At 45.0% G+C, this 23,329-nt stretch overlaps 1 protein-coding gene across 2 annotated transcripts in view; it reads left to right on the forward strand.

Annotated features, from left to right (window-relative positions):
* MFSD6 (major facilitator superfamily domain containing 6) overlaps window positions 1–23,329 on the forward strand; it is a 145,795-nt gene that overhangs the window by 52,386 nt on the left and 70,080 nt on the right. For both annotated transcript variants that reach the window (XM_040357169.1, XM_040357170.1), the window contains exon 3: window positions 5,329–5,426. In XM_040357169.1, coding sequence (XP_040213103.1) covers window positions 5,329–5,426 — 98 coding nt within the window. The remainder of the gene's footprint in view (window positions 1–5,328; window positions 5,427–23,329) is intronic.

Here is a 23,329-nt window from a genome sequence, read left to right on the forward strand (position 1 = left end):
AGAGAGGAGCTCAGATTCATCGTGATGTTGGAGGTGGGCGGGACCCGGCCAATGATCTCATCCCATTGGCTGGTGTTGGACAGCTGAGTCCCGCCCACCCCGGGTCCCGCCCACCCCGACATCAGTCCGACAGCTCCATTCTCCTTCACACACACGGCGCTGCTCTGCAGACAGTGTGGAGAAGGGAGGGGAACCCCATGTTCCTCCTTCCTTCTCCACACTCTGCTGATGCAGATCTGCTAAATATCGGCCACATTTGGATAATAATCGGCCGATGCCGATTTCTCCAAAATGACTGAATATCGGCCCGATATATCGGCCGGCCGATATATCGGTCGACCTCTAGCCGTGATATTGACTCCGGGTGGTTAAAAATGTATAATGAGAAACCACAGGAATATGGAGAAGGGTCGGAGGAGAGGGAAGTAGGGTGGGTTGTTGTTTTTTTGTTTTGTTTTGTTTTTGTTTTTGTTTGTTTTTTTCTCCCTTTCTTTTTCTTTCTCTCTCAGGGATGTTTGGGAAGGGGAGAGATACGTAAGAAGGAGATATATGTTTTATTTTGACAACAAGGTTAAAGGGGATGTATAATAAAAAAAATAAAAAAATGTATAATGATAGGTTTAAATTTACACAGCACATTAAAAAAACTCCTACCTACATGATGGCAAATCCAATCGATTACAGCAACCTAGTATTTTCATTCTGCGCACACCTAATCTCAGCAATTTCATCTATTTGAAAGATCGATATAATACGGACCTTTATGTTCCATGTAAATTGTAGTCTTTAACTAGGGTGTGCTTTATTGACACGGTCACAACGCACCATGTTTGCAGGAAACTCCTCGAGGCACACCCAACTAGTGGAAAGCCTTTGTTAACATTTCAGGCAGGACGGGATTTTTCTAAGATGAAGCAGAACCGTCGCATAGAACAACCTCCGCTTGCTTTGCAGAAGTGTCTGAAGTCTCTGCATTTGTGCAACTTTTATGTCTGAAAACAGTTCTGTTTTTTTTTTTTTTTTTTTTTTGTGTATATGAAAATGTAGTCCAAAGATTAGAAAGTGGAAATGTGATACATTAATCGATGTTTAGATGTCTGTAGAAATGTAAATAAAGGAGAAACTCCCACCAGCAATTGCAACCACAATGTATTTTGAATAGGATTTGACTTTTTTTTTTTTTCCTTTTGGAAATTGTAATTTTTCTTGCAGCATGTTCTATATGTGCTACAGATGCGCCACTTTTCAAACAGACTAGGGGGACCCCCCAGGCACTATATATAAAGGGATTTTTCATTTTTATTGTTGCACTTTAAAGCGGGGTTCCACCCACCATTTTTTTTTTTTAAGTCCGCAGCTACAAACACTGTAGCTGCTGACTTTTAATAAGGAAACTTGCATGTCCTAGGCGCTCCCCCTCCGAGGCCGATCACTCGATTCTGGCAGCTCCCGGTGCCATCATCCTTACTGAGGGAAACTGGCAGTGGAGCTTTGCGGCTTCAATGCCCGTTTCCTACTGCGCATGCGTGAGTCTCACGGCGCTTTTGTGAATGGGCGGCTGCTTTCTAGGATACACACAGTTCCCAGAAGGTAGCGCGCCCCATTCCCCAGAAGACAACGCGGGAGGACGAGGAAGAAGACCTGCCGCGGTATGGGAAGAGGCAAATTAGGAATTTCCGCATAGCAACCGCAATTTCTGGCAAGTAAAAAAAAAAAAAAAAATATATATATATATATATATATATATATTTAAACAGGATTTTGGTGTATTTTTTTTATTTTTTTTGAGTGGACCTCCACTTTTAAGCATCATTAAAATCGCTGCTCCTGAAAAAACTGTTTGTTTTTTAAAGATTTTTTTTGCATTGATAAATGTCCCCAAGGGCAGTACCCAGACCCCCATACCCATACTTTTATGTCCAATTGCTTGCATTAAAGCCTTTAACCACTTTGTGCCGATGCTATAGACGTCTACAGCGCAGCGCTCAATTGCCGGGAGGGCGTCCCTGGACATCCCCTGTTTACTAGTTCCCTGTGCGCCACCGCGGGCGCGCATTGGGGAAAATCTGTGCCCGCCACGTTATTTTTTTAACCAAAGATATGTAGAAGAATGCATATCGGCCTAAACTGAGAAGAAAAAATGTTTTTTCTTCAAAATTGGGATATTTATTATAGCAAAAAGTTAAAAATATTGTGTGGTGTGTTTTTTTTTTTTTGTGTGCTTAGAATGGGGGTGGGAGTAGGTTTAGTGTTTAAGATTTTGAGTGGAATTCCACTTTAATACCTGTAATGTAGTATGGAAGTTTTACTGGCTGTTTTGTCTTCAATTAAGTTTTTAATCCATCTTTCCATCAATCTCGATCTCTCGAAATTTCGATCTCTCTATCTCCAGATCTCTCTCTCTTGAATATACATGTCATATTAGCCATGACTAAGGTGGGCCTGATGGCCAAAACACATTGGCTGTTATACATGTTTTTCCAATTAAAGATGACCATTGTTGGATGCCATTCCAAGTGCCGACTTCTCTTGTGATTCGTAGTACCTGAGGCTTCGGCAGCCTGTAGGTCTGATGTGAGAAGGTGGAAGCGCCTACACACCTGTGTTCACATGGCAGATTACAGTGCCTGGCTATTATGGGGTGTTTTATCTTGAGTGTTAATTCCCATGTCTCTCCAGTTTTCTCTCACGGACCACAGTTTGACTGATTTGCTGAGCTGGGGGTAGTGGCTGGTCAAAGACAATAGTGGCAGTCTTCCCAGCTCATACGTTTTAAGTGAAAATCAGGGCCAGATTTGGCGGATCACCAGCAGAGCGTATCCGTACAAATATGCTCATCAACGGCTTTTGAGATATTTACAAAGGTGCACTTATATGTATCAGCTAACATTGATTGCAATGTTAAAGGGCAAAAATATATATATACGGTAATTGAGACCTCTGTTTTCTTGCAGATGTTCAAAATTTAGTTTTTTTGTGTGCCAGTGTTGTAGTTTGGAGGCTGGAAAATATTCTCTCATACAGTAGGGGTTGTAAATATTGAGGAACCTTCTTGTAGTAATGACATTATCTTGTAAACCTGTGAAAAGTATGTAGACGTATACGCCCAATCTAAAACTGGCCATAGATGACTCCATTTATTTATTAGCCGATGGGGGAAACTGAATGGATTTGCCCATCTACACATTCGAGGTTGAGGGAGGAATTGTATTCGGTCAGAATACACCACTCAGGACTGTAGACGCTTATCAAATAAAAATTTACCAGCAGTCCCATTCAAGAAAAGTTGATCATTAGATTGACTTTTCTAGAACAAAACGCCCATAGATGGATTGTAATTTGGACAATCCCAGCTGCTGCTTTATTTTTTTTTATTTTTTAAGACCCATTTCGATCCACCTATGGCCAGCTTAAAGAGGAGTTCCAGCCTGTAAAAAAAAAAAAATGTAAAAGTCAGCAGCCACAAAATACTGCAGCTTACCTTCCAGGGATCCTGTTATGTTGGCACCCCTAGCTGATTCGTCAATTGGCTTTGGGTGCAGGCGCTGGCATCTGTAGTAAGGGAAACTACAAATGCCTTGCAGCTTTACAGTCTGTTTCCCACACTGCACTTTCTGAATGGTCCCGCTATCTTCTGTTTTACAGAAAACTTTCCTATCCTGTACACGATTCTTCCATGCTCAGGTGAGGGAGGTTGAACCTCTAACTGCAGCAGACTGGCAAGATGAACTTGTTTAGATTTTTGAATATGTTGAGACATTTTGTGCCCCATGTTTTGCTGCACTTTGGAATTGTGGGCAGAATAGCTGCGATTTAAAGTGCTTGGGTATGAATGGAGTCTAAATGATTTTGTGTTTTTAAGAGTTCTGTGAGTGCTGTCTATTTGCTGGTCACCTTTCCTCATCTTCTTGGATTCCCTGCATGTTTTGCAGCTTCTCCTCTGCTGTTTTGCATTCAATTTACAAGGACTATATATCCCATGGTACCTTGGTCTATTTGCTGGTCATCTTTCCTCATCTTCTCGGATTCCCTGCATGTTTTGCAGCTTCTCCTCTGCTGTTTTGCATTCAATTTACAAGGACTATATATCCCATGGTACCTTGCTGCCTGCAAGTGGTGATTGCTTTGCTGACCTAAATATCTTCTCTTCAGGACCTTTGTATTTGAGAAGGCAGGCTCTGTGAAATGTGTGAACACAGCAATGCCTACCCTCAGAGCATAGTGAATATGTCACAGAATTGAGGAAAGTAAATGAGATCTTGAGGCCTCATGTATACTGCTGCTGGTAAACGGATGTTTATGAGCAGTTGGGCGTTTTTCTTTTCAGCCCCTGAACTTTCCTCTGTTATGTTATCAGTACATGTACACAGGGTCGTTTTATAGTCGTTTCTAGGCAGTTTGAGTTTAGGAGCATTTTTTGGAAAGCAAAAAAATGCGTTCAGGATGGATGTTCAGAGGCATTTGAAACGCTAAATGCTTGGAACAGCTTGTAAGCGCGGTAACTCGCGCTTAGCCACGTTTCGTTTACAGGCATTTTTCATGGAGATCCATTTTTGACTATTTGAAGAAAATAAAGAAAAAAGCCTCTAAATGTGGCATGTAAGCACGGCAAAACTGAAGTTTTTAAACATTGGTTACTATCTGACAACTTAAATCATTCAGGAGAGGTTTAAAAAAACGTCCCGTGTACATTAAGCTTAACCCCTTTGCGTCTGCGTCTCCCGGGACTTCAAGAGTTTTCAGATGCTGGGAGGCAGGGCTTATGATCATGTGACTGCCGTGATTGGCTGTCACGGCAGTCACATGAGCGGAAAGCTCCCAATTTGCAAGAAGCAGTCGGGGGCTTTCCGCAAGCTGCCTGTAACTGTGCGGAGAGCACTCAGGGCACGTGATCTTGCTGTATCTGCAAATTGGTACTCAAATATGCAGCCTCTCTAAGCCAAGGCCCACCCACCAGGGGGCTGCATATTTGCTGACCGTCGGCGCCTAGGGGTTAACAAAGTACGTTTACAAACTTAATTTACTGGTTTAGGGTAATAGTAATTCAATGTGGAATTGAGATGATGGATGGATGGATGGATAGATAGATATAGAGATGTGTGTGTGTGTGTGTGTGTATATGTGTGTATGTATGTATGTGTATGTGTGTGTATATATATATATATATATATATATATATATATATATATATATATATATATATATATATATATATATATATATATACATTTCCAACTGTGGATACCCTGTAATATAAAAGTATATTGCGTTGCTCCAACTTTCCTAAATTCTAAAGACTAAAAAATAAATGTTTTTTGTCTTTCTTAGGGTGCTATACATTGGCCTCGCCTGTAATACGGCCCGTTATCTCTATATTAGTTATATGGATAATGCCTGGACAGTTCTCCCCATGGAAGTATTACAAGGTAAGTAAGATTTGATGTATAGTATTAGCCTTATATGCTATGTGACATATGAAACTATGCAATATGTGTACTTGAAAATGCCTCTAGGTAGAATGACAAGATTGCCAACTAAGTGCCGGTTCACACTACCGCGACTTGGGATCCGACTTGTGGCGCGACATGAGAAATTCTATTGAATTGAATGGGAGTCGTCTTAATGTACACTACTGAAGTCGCTCCGACTTCAGAAAAGGTTCCTCTACTACTTTAAGGCGACCTCTAGGCGATTTGTACCCATTGATTTCAATGGAAGTTGCCTCCAAAGTTGGATCACTGTCTTAACTGAAGCAACTTTACAGGAAAATAAAATAGTTTACTCAGGCAAACCCCTCCCCTCCCACAGAGCTGATTATTGTGTGATTGCCCAAAGCCAAAGTCGCTTGTCCTGGAGGCAACTTTAAGTCGCGTTTGTAAGTTGCTCCAAGTCGCGCTGAAGTCGCCTTGCAAAGTCGGGTTGCCCCTTTGTGAACCGGCACTTACATTAAATGTGGAATGTTTTGGTCCTCAACATAGCTTATTCGTAAACTGTGTGTGGCATTTTTCACTTTTTCTTTTAAGTCGGGTAGATATGAAATATTGCATCTTTACTGGTGGCAGGCTGCAGGCAACTGCATTAGCTTTCTTCAATGTACTTTTAAAGCCGAGTTGTAATCAAAGCTGGACCAAGCATGTACCCTGCTAGGATACACCCCGTATAAAATATTGTAAAATCAAGTAGCCCCGGTTCACACCTTTTTAAAGAGCTTCAGGCCCCTTTCACACGGGCGGCTGTTCTGCCGGTGTTAAAAGCATGTTTTGTTATTTTGAAATTTCAAGACTCCAGGCACAGTGATCACTTGCATTTGTACAGTGCGATTTGCTGCGTTTTACTTACGGCTGCGTTAGACCATTCTTGCTATTTGTCATATGCTTTCTGTTTTTCTTTCCTTGTTGCCGCTGCTAGCTGCAGGTGAAATAGTAAACTGCAGGCAATTGCAGTGATGTGCAGATAGCTGCAAATGGCTGCAATAAAATTTATTTTTTCTAACGTCACCAAGCCCCATGTAACGAAACCTTTGCTAAAAGCAGTGTGTGAATGGGGAAAGCATTGTCTGAGTTTAGCTGCGCTAAAGAACTTGATCCATCTGCAGCTAAAAGCGGAATGCTATCCACCCGTGTGAAAGGGGCCTCAGTCTTTAAATTTAAGTTTGTATTAGTAGCTGCTGACTTTTAATATAAGGGCACTTACCTGTCCAGGGATCTAGCCATGTCGGCATCTGAGCTGATTCTTCAATCCGCTTCAGGTGCAGGCGCCGGCATTGTAAGTAAGGGAAGCTGGCAGTGAAGCCTTCCTGCTGACCATGCGCAAGTCCCACTGTGCTTCGTGAATGGTTCCACAGTCTTCTGGCACCTGTGTGTCCAGAAGGCTGCAGGGGGAAAGGAGGGGTTGAATTTTCTCATAGATCACTGCAGCGATCTGAGCCGGAATTGGGAGTGGGTACCTGTCAAAACCAGGTACATGGGGCCCAAATGTGGCAGTGGAGGGTGCTCCATCCTGACACTAAACTTATGAAAAATATTCTTTGCAAATTTTTATAACAAACAAAAACACTTTTTTTTTTGCCCTGTATACAATATTTTTGTTGAAGATGTTTTTAAGACCTCCGCCTCCTCATAAAAATAAAGGCAGCACTGGTCCTTCCTATAAAGCACTTCAGTGTTCTTGCTTCAGCCCAGCTTCACCTTTTACGTATATTTTAAAGAATGGATTGTGTGTTTGTGTGTTTTTTTTTTTTTTTTTTTTTTTTAGCCCTGTTGGGGGGCATTAGTGAGATATTGGGAGTCTTAACAGACCCCTGACATCTTACCTTTGAGACATAGAAAGGGACTAAGGACACAGATTCCCCAGTCCCTTTCTCAGCAGCCTCAGCGGCACTGAAAATGAATGGACAGGAGATAGAAGCTCCTCTCCATTTATAAACTGAAGCATCGTAAATACCATTTGCGATGTTTCAGTTATGTGAATGGACGGAGTCAGTGATCACTGACTCTGTTCATTTGGAAAAGACGGAGCCCGGTTTACCGGCTCCTACCTCCGCTCTCCATCCTGACAGACTGAGGACAGAGGGGGCGGAGGAGGACGGGGGACACAGCGCAGACGGGGGGAGCAGCACAATAGAGGGGGACACGGAGCATGGAGGGGGACACAGAGCATGGAGGGGGACACAGAGTGGAGCGCGGACAGGGAGAGCAACACAATGGAGGGGTCCACGGGACATGGAGGAGGACAGCAGCAGTACGGAGGGGGGACTGGAGGAAGATGCAGTCAGCGGTGATCCGTGCGGCTTTGGGGGGAGTTGCTAGCACTGATCACCGCTGTAAAGATTTCACTAAAGCAGCTAAAAAGGGAGGGGGAGGGGGTCCAGGGAGAAGCTGTCAGGCTTTATAGAAATCTTTACAGGGAGATGTTTGTAACTCCCCCGGCCTCACCGATCATCCCTGACTGTACAGGTATCGGGTGAAGCATCGGAGCATTTGCCAGAGTACAAGCAAATCGGGCAAATGCTCGGTATCGGGACAACCCTAGCGATAATGGCAGGACAAATGTCTCACTAATCTTCTAATTGCAAATCGTCCTGGAGGTAACATGGAATGGCCAGTACATCTAGAACCCTACAGCAGCAGTCTTGTATAGCCATGTCTGCCACTTGGTTCCCTTCGGCTTGACATTTCCACAACTACTAGCCCCCAATGAGGTCTTTACTCACAGCATCCCAGGAGATGACAAGATCCTTCTCCAGACCAGGATTTCAGTGCACGTGCTCTCCAGAAAATGTAATTCACTGGCAATCTTCCCCAGGCACTTAGCCCAACCGCTTCTGAGGCCCAGACTGCAGTTGTCTGTCTTTTTAAAGTGGTTGTAAACCTCAGACATGAAATATGAACAACGAATATCACTCTATAGTGTGTCACTTTTCGTATGCTGCTTCATTCCTCTGCTATCGGCATGAATCGCATCTGACAAGTTTTTCTGACACCAAGAGAAAAATGGTAACGGGAGGGAGTTACGGCAGATTGATGGCGCACAGGGAGGGTGTCCCTTCCCTCCAATCAGCCCTCGGAGCTCTCCTCACAGAGCTCTGCCTTGTGTAAATTAAGCTCTCCACCCTCTTTTCTGAATTCTCATACAAGCTTTATAATACAGCAATTTGAACAGTTATAGAGAAGACTGCAGATAGACCGGTACAATGTATATATAGGATGAATTTTTTCATCTCTGTGTATCACCTGAGGTCAGTCATCAATATGTGTATATAGAATGGTTTACAACCAATTTAATGGAGTTGCCTCCAGGGGCAACAGCCCCAAGAGAAATGGAACCCTCCCTGCAGGGAGAAGAATATGCTGCTCGGGCCTCCTGTACATTTAGGTGGGAGGAATCAAACTCTCGGCTCGAGAAACCCTGAGAAGACCAAAACAATAAATCCCTCCTCCGCTCATTACAGTGGAGCCAAATACTACATTTGACGTACCTGCCTAACTAGAGGGTGCTACATCTGCCCTCAAAATTCCACTGTATTTTCATAGAACCAAAAAATAAGCATCAAGTAAGCCTTTTTCTCTTATCGTCCATGGACGGACACAGCTCCTTAAATCTTGACAAGTGGGTTATGTTCCCTGTTTACAGGAGAGGACTAGGCAGAAACATGTTAAATAGTTAAATACATGTTACATTAACAGAGTTGAACAGCCCCGCCCAGGGGGCGGTCCCTCCAGACATAACCCTCCTCACTGCAGCTTGCAGCCTCAGTTTCGTTCTGCCTAGCAAAGGAGAAGGACGTATGGCTCCCTTTGAGCCCAGCGCCCTGAGGAGAAATTTTATTTTATTTTATTTTATTTTATTTTATTTTATTTTATTTTACTTTACTTTTTCTTGAAGAATCTTCTTTCAACTGTCGGCTGAGAGACAGGCTGGATAATATAGATCCTTGTAGTCTACTCAGTCCGACCAGCAAGCGTGGGCACACCTTTTCAAAGAGGCTTGGTCTGCCACGCCATACCCCATGACTCCTGGGGTGGCCGGTGAGCGTTGCTCCGAGGTTCACATATGACTGGGCTGTGGTGTTGTCTCACTCACAGTGGACCGGGCCGACAGCTACCTCCATTTCGGTTGTAGTTCTGTCAGGAATGCGTCAGCGAGTCCTCGCTTGGACGGGTAAGTACAGTCCCTCCTGCTTCGGTGGGTTGGTACGGCTGGGCATTCCTGGGGTTTGGGGGTCCCTTCTCCCTTCCCTGCTCCTTTCCCTTGCTGCATTGCTAACATTGCCGCTGTCAGGGGGGAGGGGGCCTTCCTGAGGGGACTGTGTTATCTGGCCTGTGTTTTTTCTTTTTTGTATTGGGCTTTCCTGTGAGGTAAAAAGCCCTGTGATGAGCACAGATGTTTATGATTATACTTCAGCAGACGCTGACTGATTGGTGACACCTGTAACGGTTTTGCTTTTTATGCTGTATCTGTGTCTTATCCTTAAATAAAACAGCCCTATGAGGCTTTTCCTGTTTAAACACAGGTCCCTGCAGAAGTTACCTCACGGTTCTTTTCCTCACAGGCAGCGCTGGGCAGTCTCCTCCTGAGGGAGTCCCCTGGTTACCCCTGGTCAGCGCAGCAAGTGGGTGAGAGGCCCTGAATAGGGCTCCAGGAGCTTTTGTCTATATTGTATGGACAGGTGTGCATATTATAATACACACTATGTAAATATTGGAGTCAGTATCTGGGTCCTTCCCCACATGCTGGTGGTGGCAGCAGGTGTTAGCACCTGTGATTCCCACAGAGTTTTTATTGTTAGTCCTGGACACAGTTTGTGCCAGGGTGGGGGTGGACTGCGGGCGGTAAAAGAGTACCCCCTTCCCCCGTTATCCCCTGGGGAATGCTCTGTTATGGAGCCATGGACCAGGTACCTAGTAAAAAAAAAAAAAAAAAGGCAGAATAAGGCATTTATGGGTGCGCTTTTTACTGCTGCAAGGGACTCTCCTAAGCTGCATAGTGCAGCTGGGTTTCCGCTGAGGGCTCGGTCTTTTTTGGATCACACAAATAGGACCGCTGTGTAGGTTTTTTTCCTTCTGTGCCCTTCTTTGATAATTTCTGAGATGCGGAATGAGAAAAGCCGCTGAGGGCTTTTGTAGTCCCTCACCGCCGGGCGGGAACCCCCGCTTGTATGGATCTGACTGATAGAAGTACTGACCCGTTCCATGTTTACCATGCTGGGGTCTGGCTTGCGGGCCTATTGTGGCCACTACACTGGGGTCTCAGTCGACGCTGGCGACATTTTTTGGGAGGTTTTTCAATTACATTGAAAACTCCCATTGGCGCCCATTTTGTCGTAGCCGCGCTATGGCGCAGCTTACATTGTGCCGGCCATTTTCCTGTGGCTGCATTCTGAACGCTCGGAGGCCATCCTGGAGTAGTCCTGACCCCTAGTGCTGTATACAACTCACGTAGTGAGCATTTTGCACCAGACAGTGGAGGAGCACCGACTCTCTCCTGAGGTTATTAGCCTAGCGGACCAGCTGGTCCAGGGCCTCATATAGGTCTGTGATGCTTCATTGAATGCTGCGCCCTTTTTATCCAGGGCGTCTGTTTCAGAATGGTTTTATGCACACGGTGGTGTAGTGCTTAACTCCATTACTTGGCAGCAAAAGAGTCATTGGTTAGAATCCGCACACTGACGCCAATCTGCCTGGAGCTTGCATTGTCGCTCCCTGTGTCTGCGTGGGTTTCCTCCGGGTATTCCGGTTTCCTCCAAAGACATGTGTGCATACACCTACATAATATACATACACACTATGTGTGTGTGTATATTATACACAACCCTCCCAGGCCGTCAAGGGCCCAGCTGGGGGACTAATCTGTCCCTGGGTGCATAAGCCGATCACGCCGGCACCCAAATCCTGCCAATGTATATAGCCTTTCCTCCCTGTCTCTAGGTGGGAGGGGCGGCTTGCAGGTTCACAATTCAGTGAAACCTCCCTGCTCTCCGACTAGTGGGTCTGCGAGGTGGTCTCTTCGGAGTACTAGATAGGGTTTCCTCCTATCCACAGAACAAAGTTCTGTCCTTGTGTCTTCCTCTCCCGGCCCGTCGGTCTGCCTTGGGCAGTGTGGGATTTGCTAAGCTGCGAGGTAATTTTACCTTTCCTGCAGGACGAGAGTTTTGGGGTTTTCTATGGGCCTCAGGCCCTAAATACCTTTGTGAACGTCGGGTAGTTCCGCATGGAATCCATTTGTTCGGTTGTAGCTGCGCTTCATCCGGGGGATGTCCTGACGTCCTCGGACATCAGGGACGCATACATGCATGTCCCGTTTTGCACATGTCAGTGTTTTTTTCTGTGCTTCGTGATGAGAGAAGGGTCTCTGTCAGCCTGTGGCCCTCCCTTTTGATCTGGCGTCAGCACCATGGGTTTTCAGCTAGGAGCTCGCACTTATTTGAATTTTGTTGGGACAGCGAGGCTTTGCCTCATTGGCTACTTGGACGACTTTCTTCTGAGAGCAGCTTCTGTCTCCGACCTAGTGGATGGGTTATTCCCATTCAGACCCTCCGAAGATTCGGGTGGATGTTGAACGTTTAGGCCAGAAAGTGTAGCTCAGTGGCAGCAAGCCTGCCCTCCATGTGTGCGACCCAGGGTTCAAATCATGGGCATGCTAGGTTCCGACTCAGCGTTGGAGTATCTAGTATTGATCCAGACTCCTCAGTGGCAAAGGTCCTTCATCCCCTGGAGAAATTGCAGACTCTTCAGTCTGCGGTGAAGGTATTGGCATCACGCAATCGGTCTTCTCTCCGGGCGCCTGCTGGTTCGGGGTCTGTGGGTAGCCTTCAAGGTGGTACTGTATGCCCAGTTCCACACCCTGGTTTTCCAGGGGAACTACTGTCCAGGTGGTAAAAATCTCTTGTCTCTGAAATCATTAGATTCCTGTGCGCCACCTAGTCAGTCTCTCTGAGTTGGTGACAGAGATTCCCGACTCTTCGGTCCGGGAAGTTGTTCCTTCCTTCCAGTGGTCACTGTTTACGATGGATGCCAGCTCACGGGTTGTGAACCTGGAGGTTCACAAAACTGGGGGGTCCAGTCGGCCCTGAGTCGCTGGACTTGCGTGGACCTATGACCACACCTCCTTGAATGTGTCTGGTCTCGGTAGCTACCCAGGGTCGGGCCTGGCTAGTGCCTGGTGGGAGACCGCCTGGGAATACCAGGTGCTGTCTACTGTTCATTGTCCTACTATTTTAGGCGAACAGGCTATGCTTCTCCTTGTGGTCGACCGATCTGGTTTCAGCCGGACAACGCCACGGCCGTGGCTTCAGTCTACCATCAGGTATGCCGGCAGGCGGACTACTGGAGTCGCCAGATGCTGGACCAGGGCGACTGGTCTTTGTGCTTGGGGTGTTTCGGCTCCCTTGCAGGAGGTGAGCCTCACATGGCATGGATCTCCTGGCAGCTTGTCTCCGCCGCAAGGGTGTCAAAGTTAGTGGCCAGGTCTAGTGATCTTGTACAGACGCGTCAGTCGCGCTGGTGTCCCTGTGTTGTCTGTATCGGTGATTTTTTGCCATTCCTCCATGGTAGTTGCTTCCTCGGCCGCTCCACAGAGTGGATGCTGAGGAGATCCCGATGATTCTAATCGCTCCAGATTGACCTCGGCGTCATTGGTACGCTGATATCGGGCGCCTGGTAGCGGAGGCACCCTGGGGCAGGGTGCCAGGGCAGGAGGTTCCTGTCTCAAGGTCCCATACTTCCTGTTGTACAGTCACTGACTTGCTCAACATGGTTATTGGAAGCCAGACTTTAGGTGACCAGGGTCTGTCTGACTCGGTCATCTCAACAGGGCACCGTAGTCTTCTTCCGGAGGATCTACCGTCGCACCTCTCTTGGTGCGAAGGGATGGAGTGACGTCCACGGGCGTACTCTCGGTGTCCAGGGTCCTGCTGTTTTTAAAGCTTGGATTGGATCTAAAAATTGCTTAAAGCACCGTTTGGGGGCAGATTTCAGCCTTGGCTGTGTTCTTTTAGTGGCCTTTTTGGGGCCTGTTCCCTGGTGGGTCCCCTTTTTTTGTGTGCAAGGGGTTTGTCATATACTTTCCCCTCTTGGCCCATCTCTTCCCCCATGAGTTTTGACTCTGGTGCTCTCGGTTCTTCAGGAACCTTCCTTTTGAAAACATCAGAGAGATTTTCTCTTGACACTATCTCAGAAGGTGGCCCCTTTAGTGGCCTTTACCTCTGTTAGAGGGGTTTCTGAGTTGGCGGTCTTGTCTTGCAAGCCGCCATGCTTGATCCCCCCCATAAGGATTAGGTGATGGTGCGCCCGCGACCTTCCCTTCTTCCGAAGGAGGTTTCGGCCTTTCATACTTTAGGCGTGGTACGCGATTTGCGGGTATACCAGCCTACTACGGCTCCATTTCGGAGCTTCTGACTCTCTTTTGTGTCGGTGTCTGGTCCACAAAAGGGCCTGGCGGTCTCGTCGACCACCATTTCTCGGTGGATCAGGCAGGCCGTCATACAGGCCTATGCTCCTAAGGGGCGGGCCCCCCTTTCCGGTCACGGCACTTTCGACCAGGGCAATTGGTGCTTCCTGGGGTTTTTTTTTTTCCGACATCATGCGTCGGGCTCACAGGTGTGCGAGGCGGCGATTGCTCGTCCGTTCACGCTTTTTCCAGAATTTACATGGTTGCTGTGAGTGCATCTTATGATGTTTTTTTCAGCCGCTAGTTTTTGCCGGCGGCTGTTTAAAGTTGCATCTCCTCCGTTGAGGAGCTCTGCTTGTTTTGGGGTGAAGTTAAAATTGTTTTTACTGATATATATTTCCCACCCCTCGTTTTTTGACACTGCTTGGAGACGTCCCACTTGTCAAGATTTAAGGAGCTGTGTCCGTCCATGGACGATGAGAAAAAATAGGATTTTTTGTACTCACCGTAAAATCCTTTTCTCTGAAGTCCATGGACGGACACAGCTCCCACCCCTCCTTTTTAGGTTTGTACTGCTTGTTACGAACTGAGGCTGCAAGCTGCAGTGAGGAGGGTTATGTCTGGAGGGACCGCCCCCTGGGCGGGGCTGTTCAACTCTGTTAATGTAACATGTATTTAACTATTTAACATGTTTCTGCCTAGTCCTCTCCTGTAAACAGGTAACATAACCCACTTGTCAAGATTTAAGGAGCTGTGTCCGTCCATGGACTTCAGAGAAAAGGATTTTACGGTGAGTACAAAAAATCCTATTTTTACATGTGAATTCCGAACTTTAAGGCATAAAAAACCTAGTTTCCAGCTTTTTACAACATTGTATCTAAACGCCAGTCTGTTGATAAATATCTCAATTGTTAGTGAGCCTATTTTCACATTGGCGCGATTTATCATGCGATTTGAGAGATCAAATTGCATGACAAGTCGCAGCCTATTGGAGGCAATGGCACTGTTCCAATTGGTGCGACACCGATTTTGCGGCGCTGCAGCGATTTGCAAAAGTAGTTCCTGTACTAATTTAGCCGATTTCAGGTGCGACTTCAATAGAACTCTGTTCAGAAAACGCCACACAGATGTCGATCAAGTGGCAACCAAAATCGTGCTACTTCCAGTGAAGTAGTGCGATTTCAAAGTAGCATCAATGTGAACCAGGGACGTAGTTTCCTTTCTTCCACCACCTGTATGAGCAATCTTCAACACCAGGTTGTGTTCACCACCGGTGCCTAATTGGAACTGACTAGAGTTGTCACCCTACTATCACTTCGGGTCACACGCACTTTGTGGGAACACTCGTCCCTCTCTCGGTTCCACTTTTACTCCACCTCCAGAACATGTTGTAAACTCACGATTCTCTTACCTAATGTTAAAAAAATATCATGCGCCGCATACCTTTTAAAAACAACAAAAAGCCACCAAAAAATCTTGCATCTTGTGTTGCAAAAACCTGTGTGTGTGTGTGTATGTATGTATGTATGTATGTATGTATATGTATATATGTGTGTGTGTGTGTGTGTATGTATGTATGTATGTATGTATGTATATATATATATATATATATATATATATATATATATATATATATATATATATATATATATATATATATATATATATATATCGAACATATGTTTGGATTCAAAGCCTCTGTATGATGTACTCTTCCGCCACAGGCGTCACCAGACACACAGCAGGGGATATCCATTGTCTATGGTTTGTGAGGTGAGACTGAAACACTGGGGGTTGAACATTTTGATCCAACGTGATATTCTGGTCATACAGCTTTGGTGCGCTTCCAAAAAAGCACAGGTGGTGGACACAATCTCTAATCTTAAAAGATTGCACATAGAGGTGGTTGAAGACAGTACACTTCAAGGACACCGTATTATATTTAATAACAGACAGAATATGGAGCATTGGCATTTGTCAAAACTGGAGCAGACAGAATATGGAGCAGCTTCACATGGCAACCAACCTGTTAAGATTTGACAATGAAAGATTTAAAGTGGAGGTTCACCCGGAAATTACAATTTTTAACCTTAGATGGATGCTCATTTTGTCTAGGGGAATCGGCTAGTTTTTTTAAAATCAAAGCTGTACTTACCGTTTTAGAGAGCGATCTTCTCCGCCGCTTCCGGGTATGGGCTGCGGGACTGGGCATTCCTATTTTGATTGACAGTCTTCCGAAAGGCTTCCGACGGTCGCATCCATCGCGTCACGATTTTCCGAAAGTAGCCGAACTTCGGTGCGCAGGCGCCGTATAGAGCCGCACCGTCGTTCGGCTACTCGTGACGCGATGGATGCGACCGTCGGAAGCCTTTCGGAAGACTGTAAATCAAAATAGGAACGCCCAGTCCCGAAGACCATACCCGGAAGCGGCGGAGAAGATCGCTCTCTAAAACGGTAAGTACAGGTTCGATTTAAAAAACAATAGCCGATTCCCCTAGACAAAATGAGCATCAATCTAAGGTTAAAACATTTTTTTACGGTGAACTCCCGCTTTAACCACTTGCCCACCGGGTTAATTCTGGCACTTCTCTCCTTCACCTTCATGTAAACATCACAATTTTTTTGCTAGAAAATTAATCAGAACCCCTAAACATTATATATTTTTTTTTAAGCAGACCCCCTAGGGAATAAAATGGCGGTCATTGCAACTTTTTTTTTTTCTCGCACGGTATTTGCGCAATAATTTTTCAAACGCCTTTTTTTGGGAAAAAAACGATTTCATGAATTAAAAAATAACAAAACAGTAAAGTTAGTCCAATTTTTTTGTATAATGTGAAAGATTATGTTACGCTGAGTAAATAGATACCTAACATGTCACGCTTTAAAATTGCGCACATTCATGGAATGGCGCCAAACTTCGGTACTTAAAAATCTCCATAGGTGACGCTTTAACATTTTTTACAGGTTACTATTTTCGAGTTTCAGAGTAGGTCTAGTGCTAGAATTGTTGCACACACTCTAACGCACGCAACAATACCTCACATGTGGGGTTTGAATAGTGTTTACATATGTGGGCGGCACCTGCATGCGTGTTCGCTTCTGCGCGCGAAATATCGAGGACAGGGGCGTTTTGAAAAAAACTTTTTTTTATTTTATTTTTATTTTACTTAATTCTTTTTATTTTTACGCTCAAAAAAAAAAAAAAAAAAAAAAAAAAAAAAATTTTGGATCCCTTGTAATAGGAATCACTGTGACAGGTCCTCTTTATGGAGAGATGTGGGGGTCAATAAGACCCCACATCTCTCCTCCAGGCTTGAAATAGGTGAAAAAAGAATCACAGATCACATGCCGACAGCCACGATTGCGGTTTTGTTTACATCCGGGTACCGGGCGTGACGTCATAACGTCGCGCCCGGTCCTCCGACGGTAATAGAGATGACTGTGACCGTCTGGTCAACAGTCATCTCTATGGTTCTGCAGCGGACGCCGACCGATTCGCTCTCCGGGCCCCCGATGGCACGGGAGAGTCCGGAGAAGCACCGGATGGCGGCGGGAGGGGGGGCGTCCCCTCCCGCTGCCTATAAGAACGATCAAGCGGCGGAACCGCCGCTTTGATCGTTCTTATGGTGCAGAGAATCGGCGGCTGAAGACAGGGATATCTGAATGATGCCTGTAGCTGCAGACATCATTGAGATATCACCGCTCAAAGTGGAGGACGTCCCAGGGACGTCCTTGGTGGGAAAGAGGTTAAGTTATAAAAAGACACCTTCCATCTAGTTCAAGCAATGGAAGGGGGAAAAAAAATATACAATCCTAAATACACATAATACATAATATCGGTGCATCTTACAGAGCACTTTTTACAGATCGTGCAGTGTTTTTTGGGTGTATAGGTATTGTGCAGATAAGTAGGCCGTGTAGAACAAAAGTTAGGCCCCTTTCACATGGGGCGGACTCTGCCAGCTCAGCGGGGAATCTGTCCACTAATGCCCAGAGAGAATGCGGATGGCTTGTCCATGTTTTCTTCGCTTATGCAGCACAGACACCGCCCGCTGCCCTCTATGGGTGGTCAAATGTAAACAGGCCGCCTACCCGTTTACACTTGGCGGTCATTCGATCTGCTAGACGGATAGGGAACTGCCCAATTATTTGTTTTTAATTGACAGGATCGCATTTTGGCGAGTGTCAACGAACACATGTTCATTGACAATAGCCGCTCCATAGAGGACAATGGAGAGTTCAATCGGGTCCACAAAATAAACGCACAGGCGGTCCCGATCAGTCTGCCGGTGTGAAAGGGGCCTTATAGCCGAAATACACGGTTAGAAAGATCGACCAATCGCTCGACTGCCGACCAACGAAACGGCGTTCGTTGGTCGAAATCGTCACCAACATTAACCAATAAAAAAAATGAACCAATGAAAAAAAAAATCGCAATCGTTTTTCATACGTAGTGTTGACGTCTTGCGTACAAGTCTTGTCGTCTACTAGTTCTGCTCATGTGTGATACTTTTTAAGAGATGTTTTACGGGTGACCTTCACACCAACGAATAGAATATCGTTTGTTCGCAAAGGATACAACACCATTTTTCCAGTTTGTTTTTTTTTCACAATATCGAAATCGGGTATTACTTGCTGGGCATCAACGAGTTGAAAATCGGTCATAATTGTTTCTGCAGAACGGACATTTTTGCCCCCTTTTTTTTTTCTTTTATCGTGTGAAAATTCCTGCCATTAATCTCCAGGAGACCCATTTGTATCACTATATGTATACATTTTAACTTGCCTGGAGTAAAAAACTGATTGCTGCAATCTTCGTTACATTTCTCCTTGTGATCGAATTTTGAATATGAGTATTTACCAAAGTCAAAAAGGAAACTGTTCATAATGGCATCCTTGGTGTAACCTCCTGTTGTGGATTTGTTATGGTAACAGTTGGTATCAGAACATTGTCAGCTTTTGACTTTAACAAGAGTTTCGTTTTAGAAGTTTAGTGAACTACTAACATGAGCCTACCCAGAAAGTAAACAAGGTATTGGTACTGCAGTATTGAAAACATTGTCTACACCCATTATTTTCATGATTATTATCATGAATTTTGTGCATTTAAGCCCTGGTTCACACTGGGTACGATTTGGAACGATTTGAGATGGGATTTGACATGTCAAATCGCATCTCAAATCGGCGGCATTTGCCGGCAATTGTCGACAATGGCACTGTCCTAATCAGTGCGACGCCGCATCTGCGATTTCAAAAAGTAGTTCCTGTACTACTTTTTGCGATTTCGGGCCGCGAATTACATTAAATTGCGGCCGAAATCGCGGCAAAATCGCGGCCGCAAAATCGCGGTAAAATCGCGGCCGCGAAATCGCGGTAAAATCGCGCATTTTACCGCAATTTTGAATTCGCAGCAGTGTGAACCTAGGCTAATTCTCTATCCTTGCCGTACTGTCCAAAAAACTGTCCCATGATGGCCTTTAAGAGTAGATATATGCCCTTAGTCTGCCATATCCAAGTTCACCTTTTAGCAGGGATCGACAAATCCCGGGCGCCAGGTCGCCATGGCGACTAGAAATAGTGTCCTGGCGACTTGGCTTGGAAGGTGGGCAAAAAAAATATATTTTTTTTTGTGAGCTGGCGCCATCTGGTGGTGAGCCGTTGGTATTACAAGTTATTACCACCAGATGTGAGCTGGCGCCATCTGGTGGTGGCCGTTGGTATTACAAGTTAAGCATTACAAGTTAAACAGCAATTCTAATGTAATTTTTCACTATTTTTACTGCCATCTTCTTCCCTCTAATTAGAACCCCCAAACATTATATATATTTTTTATCCTAACACCCTAGAGAATAAAATGGCGATCGTTGCAATACTTTCTGTCACGCCGTATATGCGCAGCGGTCTTACAAGCGCACTTTTTTGGAAAAAAATTACACTTTTTTTAATTAAAAAATAAGACAACAGTAAAGTTATCCCCATTTTTTTTGATATTATGAAAGATAATGTTACGCCAAGTAAATTCATACCCAACATGTCACGCTTCAAAATTGTGTCCGCTCGTGGAATGCGACAAACTTTTACCCTTTAAAATCTCCATAGGCGACGTTTAAAAAAATCTACAGGTTGCATGTTTTGAGTTACAGAGGAGGTCTAGGGCTAGAATTATTGCTCTCGCTCTACCAATCGCGGCGATATCTCACACGTGTGGTTTGAACACGTTTACATATGCGGGCGCTGCTCATGTATGTGTTCGCTTCTGCGCGCAAGCTCGTCGGGACGGGGTGCGTTTTCTGGCTCCTAACTTTTTTAGCTGGCTCCTAGATTCCAAGCAAATTTGTCAACCCCTGCTTTTAGTAAACAAGTAATAAACGCACAAGATTTTGCTGGTAATAAAAATGTGCATTTATTTTTTTTATTTTACACTGGAGCCTGCAAAGCATTACACTTGCGATCAGTGGATTGTGGGTGAAATGTCAGGCCCCTGCAGATTTGCTCAGTACAGCTCCCTGCCCGTACCTCTGTATGGGCAAACTGTTACTGAGCTGCAGTAAGAGTAAATGAACTAAGAGAGCTGATCAGCTCTCTGTCCATTAAAAGACAAGTATGTTTTGCTAGTTATACTTACCTCGGTGGATGGAGCATCTATCCCCCGGCGTCTCTGCACTAAGAACAGAGCCACTGAACACCGCCAATGGCTCGGTTCTCACTGCTCCCCGAGCAGAGCGATGCTGACATCTCTTTAGAGCGCTGAGCAGTGGAGGGGCAGGGAGGTCTTGGCGGCTCTCTGAGACTGCCATCAATCGGGGCAGCTGGCGGATCCAGACTTGGAAGTCGGGATGACGCTGTGCCTCAACTGATGGCAGTGACGTCAACGGACTCGGAGAGCGGACTTCAGACCGCTCTCTGCTGAAAACGGGTCACAGGAGCTTGTAGACGCTATAATGTTCGCACAAACCAGCCAAAATACACTTTTTTTTTCTTCTTCTTCTTTTATATGCTTTATATTTTAAATTAAAAACTCACTTGTGATCAAATGCCACCAAAAGAAAGCTCTATTTGTGTGAAAAAATTATAAAAATTTTGTTTGGGTACAGCGTTGCATGACCACGCAATTATGGGTTAAAGTAATGCAGTGCTGTAAAGCAAAAAATGGCCTGGTCATGAAGGGGGAAAAACTTTCTGGCACTGGAGAGGTTATTTTATTATTTCATTATTTTTAATTATTAGTTTCAGAGCAGTACAGGCATCTTTAGCATAACCCTGTAAGTTAGGGGTCTGGTTTGTAGAATGTTTTCCACCTATCATGCAGGGAAAGCTTCTGCCTTTGGAGTGGAATATATCTCTGCCACCCTTACAATCTTCTAGAGCGGCAGGAAATGTCATGAGGACATCTATTGAATTATGCAGATGAAGGGAGGAGAGAGACTGCAGATTGCGTCAGAGGAAGAGGACTTTTTTTCAGAGGCAGACTAGATGAGCTGGACAGGCATTTTAGGCGTCAATTAAAAATAGTAGTTGGCCTCCGGGTAAAACTGTAATGCATCATATGAACTTTTTGTCCTTTCTGGAAACCCTTAAAAACCCAGCTAAAGCCTTGTTTTTTTTCACTTGCTATGCAGCCGGACTGCCTACGGATGTTTGTGTGTGTGTTTTTTTTTTTTTTTTTTTTCTTCTAAGGGTAGATTTAGATTCCCTTGCCTAAAGCTCAAGCTGCATTCAGATCGCACTCCAGAGGCTACTGACAGATGGTGAGGACGCAATGCGACTCCTTCCCACCACCTGTTGTTGTACCCCGTTTTTACAGCTCTGGAAAGCGGCCGCAAGTGATGAGACCGGCCTGAAGACAGCTGATGTACAGTATTTAGAATGCTCGTTTTTAACCACTTAACGCCGGCCGCATGCCTATTTACGTCCACAGAATGGCACGTACAGGCAGATGGGTGTATATATACGTCCCTGCCTTCTAGCGGGTCGGGGGTCCGATCGGGACCCCCTCCGCTGCGGGCGGCTTACCTCGGGGAGCGATCCGGGACGACGGCGCGGCTATTCGTTTATAGCCACTCCGACGCGATCGGTCCCCGGAGCTGAAGAACGGGGAGAACCGTGTGTAAACACGGCTTCCCCGTGCTTCACTGTGGCGGCTGCATCGATCGAGTCATCCCCTTTATAGGGGAGACACAATCGATGACGTCAGTCCTACAGCCACACCCCCCTACAGTTGTAAACACACACTAGGTGAACCCTAACTCCTACAGCGCCCCCTGTGGTTTACTCCCAAACTGCAACTGTCATTTTCACAATAAACAATGCAATTTAAATGCATTTTTTGCTGTGAAAAGGACAATGGTCACAAAAATGTGTCAAAATTGTCCGAAGTGTCCGCCATAATGTTGCAGTCACAAAAAAAATCGCTGATCGCCGCCAATAGTAGTAAAAAAAAAAAAATTATAAAAATGCAATAAAACTATCCCCTATTTTGTAAACGATTATAAATTTTGCGCAAACCAATCGATAAACACTTATTTTTGCGATTTTTTTTTTTTTTTTTTAACAAAAATAGGTAGAAGACTACGTATCGGCCTAAACTGAGGAAATTTTTTTTTTTTATATATGTTTTTGGGGGATATTTATTATAGCAAAAAGTAAAAAATATTGCATTTTTTTCAAAATTGTCGCTCTATTTTTGTTTATAGCGCAAAAAATAAAAACCGCAGAGGTGATCAAATGCCACCAAAAGAAAGCTCTATTTGTGGGGAAAAAAGGACGCCAATTTTGTTTGGGAGCCACGTCGCACGACCGCGCAATTGTCTGTTAAAGCGATGCAGTGCCGAATCGCAAAACCTGGCCTGGGCATTTAGCAACAAAATGGTCCGGGGCTTAAGTGGTTAAATAAAACATACACAGTATACTATGCCAGCCTCTAATAGAGAGGCTGGCATAGATTTAAATGTATGCCTTAGCCACTTTTTAATCCTGTGAAACTATGTGAACATTTATTCTGTGCGAATGGAGGCAAAATCTAATGTTGCTAATAAGATCAGGAAATATAAAAAAAAAATGTCCATAATGAGGTATTTTCCTCAACCGCTTCATTTTTATGGAACAACTTTTAACCTGGAGAGAAAAGAGCCTAATGGCATTCGATTTGGTCCTCATTCATACAGAACACATTTATATGCAGTTTCTGAAGACAAATGTCTCTGAAAACTATTTATAAATACACCCCTAAGTGCATGCATTTCATAATGCAAAACAGGGGTAGACACAGGGGTGGGGGAGCGCTATGTTGTACTGGGCAGCGCCCTTAAAAATGAAAAAAACAACTGGTCAAGATCCCAATAAGATGTGGTGTTCTGTACCCCCCCCCCCCCCCCATGACGTGTCCCCAATGTACTGTACAGGACATCGGGTGACGGCATAGTGCTGGGCAAAAGTGGGAGCA

The sequence above is a fragment of the Rana temporaria genome, chromosome 6 (assembly GCF_905171775.1).
Source record: "Rana temporaria chromosome 6, aRanTem1.1, whole genome shotgun sequence".
Lineage (NCBI taxonomy): Eukaryota > Metazoa > Chordata > Amphibia > Anura > Ranidae > Rana > Rana temporaria.